The sequence below is a fragment of the Ranitomeya variabilis genome, chromosome 1, assembly GCF_051348905.1.
Source record: "Ranitomeya variabilis isolate aRanVar5 chromosome 1, aRanVar5.hap1, whole genome shotgun sequence".
NCBI lineage: Eukaryota > Metazoa > Chordata > Amphibia > Anura > Dendrobatidae > Ranitomeya > Ranitomeya variabilis.
Window position 1 is genome coordinate 704,190,193 of NC_135232.1, and position 15,079 is coordinate 704,205,271.

General features: G+C 46.0%; 2 protein-coding genes across 3 annotated transcripts in view; one reads left to right on the plus strand and one right to left on the minus strand.

Annotated features, from left to right (window-relative positions):
* KLHDC2 (kelch domain containing 2) overlaps nucleotides 1-10,621 on the plus strand; it is a 40,629-nt gene extending 30,008 nt beyond the window's left edge. For both annotated transcript variants that reach the window (XM_077267325.1, XM_077267326.1), the window contains exons 12-13: nucleotides 2,627-2,679; nucleotides 10,218-10,621. In XM_077267325.1, the coding sequence (XP_077123440.1) occupies nucleotides 2,627-2,679; nucleotides 10,218-10,341 (177 nt within the window). In that variant the 3' untranslated portion in view covers nucleotides 10,342-10,621. The remainder of the gene's footprint in view (nucleotides 1-2,626; nucleotides 2,680-10,217) is intronic.
* NEMF (nuclear export mediator factor) overlaps nucleotides 10,605-15,079 on the minus strand; it is an 82,521-nt gene continuing 78,046 nt past the window's right edge. Inside the window, exon 33 of the mRNA XM_077267321.1 lies at nucleotides 10,605-11,521. Coding sequence (XP_077123436.1) covers nucleotides 11,444-11,521 — 78 coding nt within the window. The 3' untranslated portion in view covers nucleotides 10,605-11,443. The remainder of the gene's footprint in view (nucleotides 11,522-15,079) is intronic.

A 15,079-nucleotide genomic window follows, 5' to 3' on the forward strand; every position in this document is an offset into this window, starting at 1 on the left:
CCCGGGGAATGACGGTAATGTAGGTCAATGACCTATAGTTACCTTCAGTCGCGGTGATGCGCCCCCTGCTGGATGTCCTCATATGACGTCGAGCGTGGGAAAAAGTTCCCAGGCTCCAGTTCATGAGGACATCCAGCAGAGGGCGCATCACCGCGACTGAAGGTAACTATAGGTCATTGACCTACATTACCTTCATTCCCTGGGTTTTACAGGCACCAGCACAGCTGCATTATAGCAGAGCTCCTGCCTGTAAAATATTTTAACCCCTTCAGATGGATTTACATCGTGGGACGTTACAGATCTACGGAAGGTATATATATTGTTGGTTTATTTTTAATTTGTTACAGAACGATGGTCTTCAGGTGGATTGAGAGAGCAATAAAATATTACAACAACCTGTGTGTTTATTTCATTAAAATACTTTGCAATATTGTGTGTTGGTTTTTTTTACCCATTTCATACAATTGGATTAATAATGGATAGGTGTCATAATTGACGCCTCTCCATTATTAATCTGGCTTAATGTCACCTTACAATAGCAAGGTGACATTAACCCTTCATTACCCCATATCCCACCGCTACACGGGAGTGGGAAGAGAGTGGCCAAGTGCCAGAATAGGCGCATCTTCCAGATGTGCCTTTTCTGGGGTGGCTGGGGGCAGATGTTTGTAGCCAGGGGGGGCCAATAACCATGGACCCTCTCCAGGCTATTAATATCTGCCCTCAGTCACTGGCTTTACCACTCTGGCGGAGAAAATTGCGCGGGAGCCCACGCCAATTTTTTCCGCGATTTAACCCTTAAAATTAATAGCTACAGCGCCGAAATTTTGCATACGCACACTACTTACATTAGTAGTGTGGAATATGCAAAAAAAAGGGGGATATGAGATGGTTTACTGTATGTAAACCATGTCTCATATCATGTCGGGTTTTTAGGCAGGAGAAATGAAAAGCCGGCAATTGAATTACCGGCTTTTCACATATCGCGCTGAAGTAAATAGCTTTTTCTATTTATATTGGGTTTTCTAGATGATTTTGATGATTGGCAGCTGTCACACACTTCCCAGCATGCGTTTCAAAAACGCAAACACATCAAAACGCCGCGTTTTTTTTACCGCATGCAAAAACGCATGCGTCTAAAAAACGCAGCATTTGCACGCGTTTACATGCGTTTTTTCACCACCTGCATTTGTGTTAAAAACGCTGCGTTTTTAAATGCAAATGTGAAACTAGCCTAACGCTTATAATGCACCCAATTAATGACGTGATCAACAGGGTGGGAATATAAGGGTGCCGTCATGTCTCATGAAAAAACACATTACCAGGTATGTAATACCCGTGTTTTTCCATCATACATGATGGCACCACGAGAGGGTTAGAGATTTGTATTCTCTTTAGGGAGGGATCACTGCTTGTAACACTCTTCTCCCAAATGTGAGATCAGAGGTTCTAGCCTATAATGTTTAAAAATGTAGACTGAGAGGACCAAGTGGCCGCCCCATACTTCTCCCTTGCGCTCAGGTACCGACCAGGGAGAGGGGGTGAACCTGCATTTTTATGCTCGACAGGGAGGCCCCAAACCTCCGGGGAGACTTACTCAGCCTGGGCACTGATGTGCCTTACGGGCTGCATGGCCACCTTAGTTCAACAGGGGGGGCACCATAATAGTGACCCCCGTGGACAGCAAGATTTTATGGCAACGGGGAAACGCTACATGCTTCCCCCGAGGCTTAATTTCTACCCGGGCATTGCTTCATGGGTTGTGGCCATGCTTCGCTCAGGGGGGACATGGAATACATGGCCCCCGAGGCGACTACCAGTACCTGGCGACGGAAGCAGCAGACTAGCGCCTGCCCCAACCCTTCCGACCCAGGCATCCTCTTCTGTTCTTCAAAAGTCTTCATCTTGAGGGTTCCCCATCAAGAACAGGAAACCAACTGATGTGGACAGAGGAGCCGCCCCTTTTATCTTGAAGATTTCCTGTCCTTCAAGGGCGGATCCCCTCTCTCGTGCTGTCATGTATGATGGAAAAAATGTTACCAAGTCAGAAAATCTATAGCCAAACACGGATTAGCAAATGAACCTCCCTTGATGGACAAAATAATCCAGTGTTTGAATAATACAATCCTGATTGAATGGAAGGTATACATTTAAAGGGAACCTGTCACCTGAATTTGGCGGGACTCGTTTTGGGTCATATGGGCGGGGTTTTTGGGTGTTTGATTCACCTTTTCCTTACCCGCTGGCTGCATGCTGGCCGCAATATTGGATTGAAGTTCATTCTCTGTCCTCCGAAGTACACGCCAGTGCAAGGCAATATTGCCTTGCGCAGGTGTGTACTCCGGAGGACAGAGAATGAACTTCAATCCAATATTGTAGCCAGCGGGTAAGGAAAGGGTGAATCAAACACCCGAAAACCCCGCCCATATGACCCAAAACCAGTCCCGCCAAATTCAGGTGACAGGTTCCCTTTAAGAGGGGAGCCACAACATTTGGGAAGCGATTGGATTAGATGCACTAGGGTTGTCTCAGGATGTGATTCGGTATACAGGACCGCATCAGTGGCGTGTGTTGCAACTTTCCAGGATTCAGAGCTCATCATATCAAACTTTTTCTCCTGTTACAGGCTCATAGTAACGCCGTTCTAGTGTTCTCTGTGCAACCACGGTCTCTACTTCGGTAAGTCCCTGTGCGGTTTATGGGGTGACCGGTCAAATCTGACACTTAGCATGAAGGAGATAGGTGCCAAGGCCATGCACAGTACTCCTAGGTATTTGTCCTGTCCACACTGCAATGGTTGGTCTCCATGCCTGATCTCACGTTGGGCAGCAGAGTATGCGTGCAGATTTACAGCGTGGTAATTTAAATGGTAGCATTAGAAAATTACAACACGGGTCATTCCATGTCAAGTGAACTAATGATTTTTACCACTATATTTTTAATTCTTTTGAGATTTTGTTATTTGGTAATAGTGTGTCAGAGAATGCGAAGAAAAAAAAATTCTAGATTTTTTTTTTATTTTTTATTGATTTTCAAAGTTCGGAAAAAGTGCGAATTTCGGTGTTGCCTGCCTTTACATTGCTCCCCATAATTCAGGCTAGAAAAGAGATAGAGAAACAAAATAAACACCATTCTACTCAGAACAGTACAGGCTTTCACCAGATATGTCACAAGAGTATCTTTGATAATAATTTACCTATGCGAACGCAGGTGAAACTTTAAAACGCATTTCCGAAAAAAACGTTTTAATTTAAAAATTTCAAAAACTGCACATGTGCCTGCTATGCTCCTATTCACATCTGTACCAAAATACAAGATGGGATCATGATGGGATCATATTTTAAAAAATAAAACTATTACAGTGTCAGTTCAAAAATCTTGATTTCAGATCTGTTCAGCCTGTGGTCTAACAGTGTGGGGTCCATATTTACCAAATAATCCAAGATTGTTAGATATTACTGTATTATTTTATTATGTTACCACATAGAAGCAGGAGAGGACAGAGGAGAAGCTTTGTTAGGGCTGAGAATGACCAGGGGTAGACGGTGAATGCAGAGCAGATGACCGGCCGGCAGCTCCAGCCTCCACAGACCGTATTCACACCAAATATTACACCCAGGCAACTCCTCAAATGGAGGGAGAAAAATATTCTTAACATCCAGTTCATGTATTGTACAAACCAGGACTACGGGGAGGAGGAGAGATTGTTATATCGGTTACAGGAAGCAGAACCCATCACAGGGACTCAGCAATACCGGACTGTCATCCCATGTAGTGGAAATAAAGACAGTGACGTCCATGACGTGGTAGAAGGCGGCACAAGATCGGCAATGGATGACACAACTGGCTATGTGCCCTGTGAATATGATCGGCGCTGGTGGCGGCTACTGACTCTCCAAAGATTGTGAAAATGAAGACGTAGAAGTGACTTTTCTGCACCTTCTGGTCCAGCGCCGTCCTTTGTGTATCCAAGAAAATCAGACATTGTAAAAGTGAACAAAAAACAGATATAACTCAGGTGGAGCCGAACACCATGACAGGCTGTACATACTCTGACACAGAAGGAAACGGCCATTGCTAGTGAGCGCCTATGGGCAAGATGACATTTCACCCACTAGAAGGGACACATTGATGATAACAGGCCAGTGTAAAAACCTACTATTAATTGTTGGATTAGTTCATATAGTACGAGGATTTAACTGCTGGACTATTCTTCTTAAACACTTCATAAATGACATGTTTAGTGATATAGTAGAAAAAAAATTGTTCCATGTATAAATAGGTGGTAGAAATATTGGTTCTTTTAATCTTGTTTTTAACCCCTTCCCGACCCATGACGCCACGTAGGCGTCATGAAAACCCGTGCCAATCCGACCCATGACGCCTATGTGGCGTCATGGAATGATCGCGTCCCTGCAGATCGGGTGAAGGGGTTAACTCCTATTTTACCCGATCTGCAGGGAGAGGGGGAGTGGTACTTCAGCCCAGGGGGGGTGGCTTCACCCCCCCGTGGCTACGATCGCTCTGATTGGCTGTTGAAAGTGAAACTGCCAATCAGAGCGATTTGTAATATTTCACCTAAAAAACTGGTGAAATATTACAATCCAGCCATGGCCGATGCTGCAATATCATCGGCCATGGCTGGAAATACTGAAGTGCCCCCCCCACGCCCACCGATCGCTCCCCCAGTCCTCCGTTATGGGGTCCGGTCCCCTCCGTCCGCCTGCCAGCTCCCCCGTCCTCCTGTCCGCTCCCTCCTTGCTCATATCCCCCCCCCCCTGTGCTCCGATCCCCCCCCCCTGTGCTCCGATCCACCCCCCCACCACCCCTTCATACTTACCGATCCTCCCGGTGTCCGTACGTCTGCTCGCTGGGCGCCGCCATCTTCCAAAATGGCGGGCGCATGCTCAGTGCGCCCGCCGAATCTGCCAGTCGGCAGATTCCTTACAAGTACATTTTGATCGCTGTGGTAGGTTCTACCACAGCGATCAAAATAAAAAAAATAATAAATAACCCCCCCCCCCCCCCTTTATCACCCCCATAGGGACAATAATAAAATAAAGAATTTTTTTTTTTTTTTTTCCACTAGAGTTAGGGTTAGAACTAGGGTTAGAACTAGGGGTAGGGTTAGGGTTACGGGTAGGGTTATGGCATGTGCACACAGAGCGGATCGGCCGCGGATCCGCACCGGATGGGCCGCGGATCGGCAGCGGATCCGCAGCGGATCGGCCGCGGATCCGCAGCGGATCGGCCGCGGATCCGCAGCGGATCGGCCGCGGATCCGCAGCGGATCCGCAGCGGATTGGCCGCTGCGAATTCGAAGCAGTTTTCCATCAGGTTTACAGTACCATGTACACCTAAGAAAAACCAAATCCGCTGTGCCCATGGTGCGGAAAATTCCGTGCAGAAACGCTGCGTTGTATTTTCCGCAGCATGTCAATTCTTTGTGCGGATTCCGCAGCGTTTTACACCTGTTCCTCAATAGGAATCCGCAGGTGAAATCCGCACAAAAAAACACTGGAAATCTGCTGTAAATCCGCAGGTAAAACGCAGTGCCTTTTACCTGCAGATTTTTCAAAAATCGTGCGGAAAAATCTCACACGAATCCGCAACGTGGGCACATAGCCTTAGGGTTAGGGTTGGAATTAGAGTTAGGGTTGGAATTAGGGCTAGGGTTTGAAATAGGGTTAAGATTAGGCTTGTGGTTAGGGTTACGGATAGGGTTAGGGGTGTGTTGGGGTTACAGTTGTGGTTAGGGTTGGGATTAGGGTTACGGTTGGGATTAGGGTTAGGATTAGGGTTGGAATTAGGGTTACGGGTGTGTTGCGGTTAGGGTTGTGGTTAGGGGTGTGTTGGGGTTAGGGTTGTGATTAGGGTTATGGCTACAGTTGGGATTAGGATTAGGGGTGTGTTGGGGTTAGTGTTGAAGTTAGAATAGAGGGGTTTCCACTGTTTAGGCACATCAGGGGTCTCCAAAAGCAACATGGCGCCACCATTGATTCCAGCCAATCTTGCGTTCAAAAAGTCAAATGGTGCTCCCGCCCTTCCAAGCCCCGACGTGCGCCCAAACAGTGGTTTACCCCCACATTTGGGGTACCAGCGTACTCAGGACAAACTGGGCAACAACTGTTGGGGTCCAATTTCTCCTGTTACCCTTGCAAAAATAAAAAATTACTTGCTAAAACATAATTTTTGAGGAAAGAACAATTATTTTTTATTTTCACGGCTCTGCGTTATAAACTTCTGTGAAGCACTTGGGGGTTGAAAGTGCTCACCACACATCTAGATAAGTTCCTTCGGGGGTCTAGTTTCCAAAATGGGGTCACTTGTGGGGTGTTTCTACTGTTTAGGCACATCAGGGGCTCTGCAAATGCAATGTGACGCCCGCAGACCATTCCATCAAAGTCTGCATTTCAAATGTCACTACTTCCCTTCCGAGCCCTGACGTGTGCCCAAACAGTGGTTTACCCCCACATATGGGGTATCAACGTACTCACAACAAACTGGGCAACAAATATTGGGGTCCAAATTCTCCTGTTACCCTTGTGAAAATAAAAAATTGCTTGCTAAAACCTCTTTTTTGAGGAAAGAAAAATGATTTTTTATTTTCATGGCTCTGCGTTGTAAACTTCTGTGAAGCACTTGGGGGTTCAAAGTGCTCACCACACATCTAGATAAGTTCCCTTGGGGGTCTAGTTTCCAAAATGGAGTCACTTGTGGGGAGTTCCTACTGTTTAGGCACATCAGGGGCTCTGCAAACGCAACCTGATGCCCGCAGAGCATTCCATCAAAGTCTGCATTTCAAAACGTCACTACTTCCCTTCGAACCCCGACGTGTGCCAAAACAGTGGTTTACCCCCACATATGGGGTATCAGCGTACTCAGGGGAAACTGGACAACAACTTTTGGGGTCCAATTTCTCCTGTTACTCTTGCAAAAATAAAAAAATTCTGGGCTAAAAAAATATTTTTGAGGAAAGGAAACATTTTTTATTTTCACGGCTCTGCGTTATAAACTTCTGTGAAGCACTTGGGGGTTCAAAGTGCTCACCACACATCTAGATTAGTTCCTTGGGAGGTCTAGTTTCCAAAATGGGGTCACTTGTGCGGGAGCTCCAATGTTTAGGCACACAGGGGCTCTCCAAACGCGACATGGTGTCCGCTAATGATTGGAGCTAATTTTCCATTCAAAAAGCCAAATGGCGTGCCTTCCCTTCCGAGCCCTGCCGTGCGCCCAAACAGTGGTTTACCCCCACATATGGGGTATCGTCGTACTCAGGACAAACTGGACAACAACATTTGGGGTCCAATTTCTCCTATTACCCTTGGGAAAATAAAAAATTCTGGGCTAAAAATCATTTTTGAGGAAAGAAAAATTATTTTTTTATTTTCACGGCTCTGCGTTATAAACTTCTGTGAAGCACCTGGGGGTTATAAGTGCTCACTATGCATCTAGATAAGTTCCTTGGGGGGTCTAGTTTCCAAAATGGGGTCACTTGTAGGGGAGCTCCAATGTTTAGGCACACAGGGGCTCTCCAAACGCGACATGGTGTCCGCTAACGATTGGAGCTAATTTTCCATTCAAAAAGTCAAATGGCACGCCTCCCCTTCCGAGCCTTGCCGTGCACCCAAACAGTGGTTTACCGCCACATATGAGGTATCGGCATACTCAGGAGAAATTGCCCAACAAATTTTAGGATCCATTTTATCCTGTTGCCCACGTGAAAATGAAAGAATTGAGGCTAAAAGAAATTTTGTGTGAAAAAAAAAAAGTACTTTTTCATTTTTGCGGATCAATTTGTGAAGCACCTGGGGGTTTAAAGTGCTCACTATGCCTCTAGATGAGTTCCTTGGGGGGTCTAGTTTCCAAAATGGGGTCACTTGTGGAGGAGCTCCAATGTTTAGGCACACAGGGGCTTTCCAAACGCGACATGGTGTCCGCTAACGATGGAGATAATTTTTCATTCAAAAAGTCAAATGGCGCTCCTTCCCTTCCGAGCCTTACCATGTGCCCAAACAGTGGTTTACCCCCACATGTGAGGTATTGGTGTACTCAGGAGAAATTGCCCAACAAAATTTAGGATCCATTTTATCCTGTTGCCCATGTGAAAATGAAAAAATTGAGGCTAAAATAATTTTTTTGTGAAAAAAAAGTACTTTTTCATTTTTACGGATCAATTTGTGAAGCACCTGGGGGTTTAAAGTGCTCACTATGCTTCTAGATAAGTTCCTTGGGGGGTCTAGTTTCCAAAATGGGGTCACTTGTGGGGGAGCTCCAATGTTTAGGCACACGGGGGCTCTCCAAACGTGACATGGTGTCCGCTAAAGATTGGAGCCAATTTTTCATTCAAAAAGTCAAATGGCGCTCCTTCCCTTCCGAGCCCTGCCGTGCGCCCAAACAGTGGTTTACCCCCACATATGAGGTATCAGCGTACTCAGGACAAATTGGACAACAACGTCCGTGGTCCAGTTTCTCCTTTTACCGCTGGGAAAATAAAAAAATTGTTGCTAAAAGATCATTTTTGTGACTAAAAAGTTAAATGTTCATTTTTTACTTCCATGTTGCTTCTGCTGCTGTGAAACACCTGAAGGGTTAATAAACTTCTTGAATGTGGTTTTGAGCACCTTGAGGGGTGCAGTTTTTAGAATGGTGTCACTTTTGGGTATTTTCAGCCATATAGAACCCTCAAAATGACTTCAAATGTGAGGTGGTCCCTAAAAAAAATGGTTTTGGAAATTTTGTTGTAAAAATGAGAAATCACTGGTCAAATTTTAACCCTTATAACTTCCTAGCAAAAAAAAAAATTGTTTCCAAAATTGTGCTGATGTAAAGTAGACATGTGGGAAACGTTATTTATTAACTATTTTGTGTCACATAACTCTCTGGTTTAACAGAATAAAAATTCAAAATGTGAAAATTGCGAAATTTTTTGCCAAATTTCCGTTTTTTTCACAAATAAACTCAGAAATTATCGACCTAAATTTACCACTAACATGAAGCCCAATATGTCACGAAAAAACAATCTCAGAATCGCTAGGATCCGTTGAAGCGTTCGTGAGTTATTACCTCATAAAGGGACACTGGTCAGAATTGCAAAAAACGGCAAGGTCATTAAGGCCAAAATAGGCTGGGTCATGAAGGGGTTAACATAATTAGGACGAGACTGTATTTAGAAAACCACACTTGAGGATGTGATCACCTTTTATCTTTTGGTTTGTTCAATGAATTCAGGTTGAAAATGCTGAGCAAGTTGTTATGATGATTAAGATGCATTTATTCTGGCACTTCGGTATTTGTTTTTTGTGTTCCTTTATTGTTACATATAAATGTTGAATTTAATAAGTTGTAATTTGAAAAGAAAAAAGGAAGAAACTCACACAAACATAAAATCAGATGATTCAAGGCTTAAAAAAAAAATACAAATGTGATAGATCCCAAGTTGAATCCCTGTACAAATATATACAAGGACACAAGTAACACACATGCATGTTTTCACAATTTTAAAACATACGTTTTTTTCAGAATTGCGCATCAAAATTTTTAATTTGATTTCTCCAAAACAAAATATAAAGAAACATGGTCTTGTGAGATATCAAATGAAAGCCGGTACCGTTCTGAGAAAAATGATGCCTCTCCCACCTCTTTATCTTAATTCTAGCCCGAGATATGATAAAAAATGTAAAGCCATACCAGGCCAAAATCTGCGCTTTTTCAAAACTTTAAAAATCTGTAAAAAATTAACTGATGAAGAAAAAATTTTTAAACTTTTAATTTGTAATTAACTAAAGTTGTACTTCATAAAAACAAAAAATAAAAAAAATCTAAAGACGTAAGGTAAAAAAAATATTCATATTTGGATCACTTGATATGGAATGACCCACACATCTCCCCAAAAAATAAACTGCTTAGCACTCAATGTGGTTCCAACCTACAGGATCCCCACGTGCTTGGCACATCCGTGTCCTGTGGAGGTCGAGCATGGTCAAGACCGCTGAGAAATGCAACATGCAAGTGGCCAAGTAATGGAACATTGCTAATGTTGGCATATGTTTCTGTGAAAAATGCCACAATTCCCAGGACAACCTCAGATCTAAGGTCCTTCTGGGCAGAGAAGTCGGGACGGGTTGGGAGACCCCACAGCCTTTATGGTGTATGTTTGGACTTGTGTATTCTTCTAGGAGTAGTCTATTAACTTCACATCTACTTTCCTTCCTCAGACTTTCCCTAGAGACTGTGATTTCTCTTAAAGACATCCTGTCGGACTCACTGGATTGTCTCCCTAAGCACTTACTCCACTACGTGCACCAAAGGTTTGCAAGTGTGAACACATGTGGGTCCTGAAGCGCAGACCCCGCTGTTTATAAGTGGTTTTGTGTTTTAGGAATTTTTTTTTTCTGTTAGTTCTTATTTTAGTGTAAATATGTTTAATACTTGTGGAGAATTCATTCTTGTTCATTATGTGGGAGCTGTTATTTTTGCTCCATTTCCTGCAGCCTTAAGGGGGTGCCATTCACTCCTACTGTAATGTATAATTTGCCCCTTTTTAATTTTGGACTCAAATTAAAATGAGCCACTTCTGTTATTGGAAATAAAGAACCATGGAATTAAAATGTCAGTTTTATTTCTAGCCAAATTATTTGCAAGGAGGAATAGGTTTCCAACATTAAAATTTCAGAAATATTACATTGTAATTACATTAGAATACTTTTCAAGCAAAAATTCTGTTTACAGGCAGATGGATGTGACAATATTGGGGTGGGATTTTCTCTTCCATATCCTGACATTCATGGGCAGCTGCGTCCAAACTGGACAGAACTTAGATCTATTGTCTTATCTGAGGTTGTTGTGTTGGGATCGGGAGCCTCACAGCTGAACCATGAGTGACTGACATCCACAATACCTCACAATAACGCAGGTCTCATATCCTGAACTAATGGCATCAGATGTGGCCATCATCATAAATTCAGCTGGTAACTGGGGCATAATTTGAGAGAGCAGCGACATACAAGACCCGGTCCGCTGGCCACAGCAGTAATCTGTGGCTGTAGGACAGGAGCTGTACAGTCTCTTACCAGACAACATTCGCTGCTCTTTTCACTCGTCAGCTTGCATTACATAATCATTACGGCAGGGACACGCACAACATCAGACGAGACAGGCTAATCACTAGAAGAGCCGAGTATGTCGTCAGGTAATGGGCAGTTCTCACGGATCCCAGCCTACAGCCACAGATTATTACCGTTACCGAAGACCAAGGTTTTGCACATTGTTTTGGACCAATGCTCTTGTTTTATCTCCCGATTCAACAACAAGCCACATTTTCAGGATGTGCATCATCGTGGACTGCTGAGAATCTGACCCCCCAAAAGTCAACATTTCAAACCCCACCCAAAATCAATAGGTGCAAATCTATAGCTTCACATTTACAAGTATGTAGAAAGGATTATTTCTTCTTTGCATGTATCAGATTCGGTGCAGACACTTTCACTTTCCCCGGCATGTTTCTCGAAAGGTCGGTGTCCTATGGAAAACAATTGCATGGTAAAAAGGTGGATATGGCCATTATACAGCATCTACAGACATGGAAAATTTTCTTCCTACAAAATTGGCCAGTGGCAGTGGTGCTCACAATGTTCTATATTACTTTATGCCAGGAAACAAAATACAGCAACTTGCGTATTAATGGGACAGATGGTCTCAGTCTGCCAGCTTTACTATAAGTTAAGCCAGAAAGTGATAGAAATTCTAGCATCAGTATACTCCGGCTCATGACTGGAGTTCTGTTTCAGGCACACAGCCTGAAAGATTATTAAAAGTCCTCCAGAGTTTAATGCAAGACTGTTGTACAAAACACCAGTCCTGATAGTGTTTAGCCATATTTACTAACTAGACCCAGAACCAGCACCACTTCTGCCCTCAGGTCTTGTCTAGTAGTGCAGCTTATTTCCATAGATGTGAATGAAGCTGAACTGAATTTTCTGGTGCAGGCTGTAGACAGGTGAGCTGCTGTAATCTGCATTTCTCCTACGCCTCATTGGGGGACACAGGACCATGGGTGTAATGCTGCTGCCACTAGGCGGACACTAAGTAAACACAGAGTTAGCTCCTCCTCTGCAGTATACACCCCTTGACTGGCCAGTAACGACTCAGTTCTTGCTTAGTGTCTGTAGGAGGCACTTGGGTCTGTTCAGACCCCACCATTTATTATTTTATTTTTATTTTCTGCAAATTTTTATTTTTTATCTAACGGAGTGAAGGGGGCGACGGACTCTTCTCCAGGGTCCGCTCTCCCCCGAACCATCAACAGGCGAGCACAGTGAGTATACCTCCCCGTTCCTCTCCTGCGACGTATGGGGCACGCCTAACCTAACCCGGGGCGACGGTTCCTACTCTGTCCCGATCTCCCCCATTATAGGAGGGCGAGCACATGGAGTATACCTCTCATGTGCATCTCCTGGGCTCCACCGCACTCAAGCCTTCACCTCGGCGTCTTGTCCCCACGGTAGCCGTAAGTCCCCTGCGGCAGGCACATCTGCATGGCGGCACAGCCATAAGTCCCCCGAGGCAGGCACATACGATGCTCTCATCCCCTGGCGCAGGGAGGACAGATTGAGCTGGAAGCCGCACTGAGGCTCTGTGAGTATTCCCCTCCTCACGCTGCGGCGTTGGAGGATGCGGTCCGGGTCCCTGGGGAGAGGCGACGCTGTTGCCGCGGCGGCGATCGTTCGGCGCTACACCGCAGGCGCATGCCGCCGGCAGCCTGTGTAAATTTAGTCCCCGGCTTTTCAGCCGGCCTAGGCCGCGTTTTGTAATTCCCGCCCACCGCTGAAGCTCCGCCCACCGCTCAGGCGCTTCTCGTTCTGTACGAGAACAGCCCTGCAGATCTCGGCCGCCATATTGGGTCTCCCTCTCCTGCGTGGAACGCTGCAGAAAACGCTTTCTCCTCCTCCCTGGGGACACCGACACAGGACCGTGGGTAAGCTGCCCCTTCCTATAGGGAAACGCTTAACCCCTTCTCTGCAAAATCCCAGGCTAGTGCAGTATTTTGGAGGCAGACATACAGCGAAGTCTCAGTCTAAGGAGGCAAAAAGGGGCAACAAAAAGCACACTTTTTTACCGTATGTGCCACTTGCAATTCTTCTTTGCCGCGCGCCCACAGTACTCCCTTGTGCCAGAACTGTGACCCGGCCTGTGCGCAGCCACCTTCTGCCGATACCTCCAATGTCGCCACCGACCCCGCCGAGCCTAACACTCCTGTGTGGGCCGCGTCCCTGTCACGTTCAATGGAATCCTTAGTCAAGGCATTGGACTCTTTCCGAGGGTCCTCCTTGAGCCAGAACTCACCTCCGTCGGCTGCGACGGAATCTGGTGATGGTGCGGGGCCGTCCGACCCCGGGGTGCGTACCGTTCTACGGGACTCCTGGGGTTCCAGAAAAAGGACCCTCCCCTCATCTCCCGTACACGCCCGAGCTTCAGCTTCTGCGAGCTCATCTTCTCGCTCTCCCTCCGCTGAGTGTCGCAGCGTACGGGACTCAGTATGAGTCGGAGGAATCTTTAACCCAAGACTCCTCTATTGGTCAGGAGACACTTGACTCCCTTATTGAGGCAGTCAACAAAACGTTAATGGTGGACGACGAATCTGCTTCCTCTCAGGAACACGTCGTATCTTTTAAAAAGACTAAACGCGTCCAAAAGATATTTGCTAATCACCCTGAGTTTCAGGACATTATCCAAAACCACAGGGAGCACCCTGAGAAGCGCTTCACGGCTCAGAAAGCCACGGAAGCTAAATATCCTTTCTCTAAGGATCTGGTCAAGGAGTTGCTTTTCTCTCCTTCTGTGGATCCGGCCGTATCGCGACTCGCATCCAAAACGGTCTTATCCCTGTCAGACGGTTCATCAGTCAAAAATCCCTCTGACCGTCAAATTGATTATTTGGCTCGCTCAGTCTTTGAAGTCTCAGGAGCAGCTCTTCTTCCATCCTTTGCAGCTACCTGGGTAGCTAAGGCTATGGTGGCCTGGGCAGAGGTGTTAACCTCTTCCGTCCACGGCAGTACTCTTCCCCCAGAGGCGGCCAGACTAGCTAGCCAGATAGCTCAGGCTGGAGATTTCGTGGTTAACGCTTCCATTGATACGGCAAATTGCGCAGCGCAAGCAGCGGCAAACGCAATTTCCATCAGGAGGGCCTTATGGCTCCGCGATTGGCGAGCAGATTCTGCTTCTAAGAAGTCGCTGACTTCTCTACCTTACCGAGCGGGTCGTTTATTCGGGGAGAAACTAGACCAAATCATTTCTGACGCTACCGGAGGGAAGAGTAAATTTCTTCCCCAGAAAAAACTGGCCCGGCCTTTTCGGAATCAACAGCAGTTTCGATTCCGGTCCTTTCGTAACAACTCCGGTTGGTCCTCCTCTTCCCCTGGTTCGGGACGACAGGACAACAGAACTTCCCAGGTCTCATACAGACCAAACCGTTCCTGGAAACCCAGACCGAGACAGTCTGCCCCTACGCCGTCCGCATCCCTTAAACCTTCCACACAATGACTCGTTGGCGTGTCCGACGGACACCGACAGAGTAGGCGGACGCCTTCTTTCGTTCTGTCAAAATTGGCTCTCGGTCGTTCACGACCAGTGGGTCAGAGAGCTCGTGTCCTCCGGATACAAAATCGAGTTTTCTTCCATCCCCCCTCCGCGTTTCTTCCAGTCTTTTCCCCCCCAAATCAAAGGCGTCACATCTTTCAGGCCATACAGGCGCTTCAAAGGGACGGGGTCATCGCTCCGGTCCCTCGAGACCAAAGGTTCAAGGGGTTTTACTCCAGCCTTTTCGTGGTCCCAAAGAAGGACGGGACTCTACGGCCCATACTGGACCTCAAACTGCTGAACAAGTTCATACGGGTCCGACACTTCAGGATGGACTCGCTCCGTTCTGTTGTCGTGTCCCTGGAAAAAGGAGAGTTCCTTGCATCCATAGACATCAAGGATGCTTATCTACACATTCCAATTTTTCCTCCTCATCAGCAGTTCCTGCGCTTCGCAGTCCAAGAAGAACACTTCCAGTTTGTGGCCTTGCCCTTCGGACTTG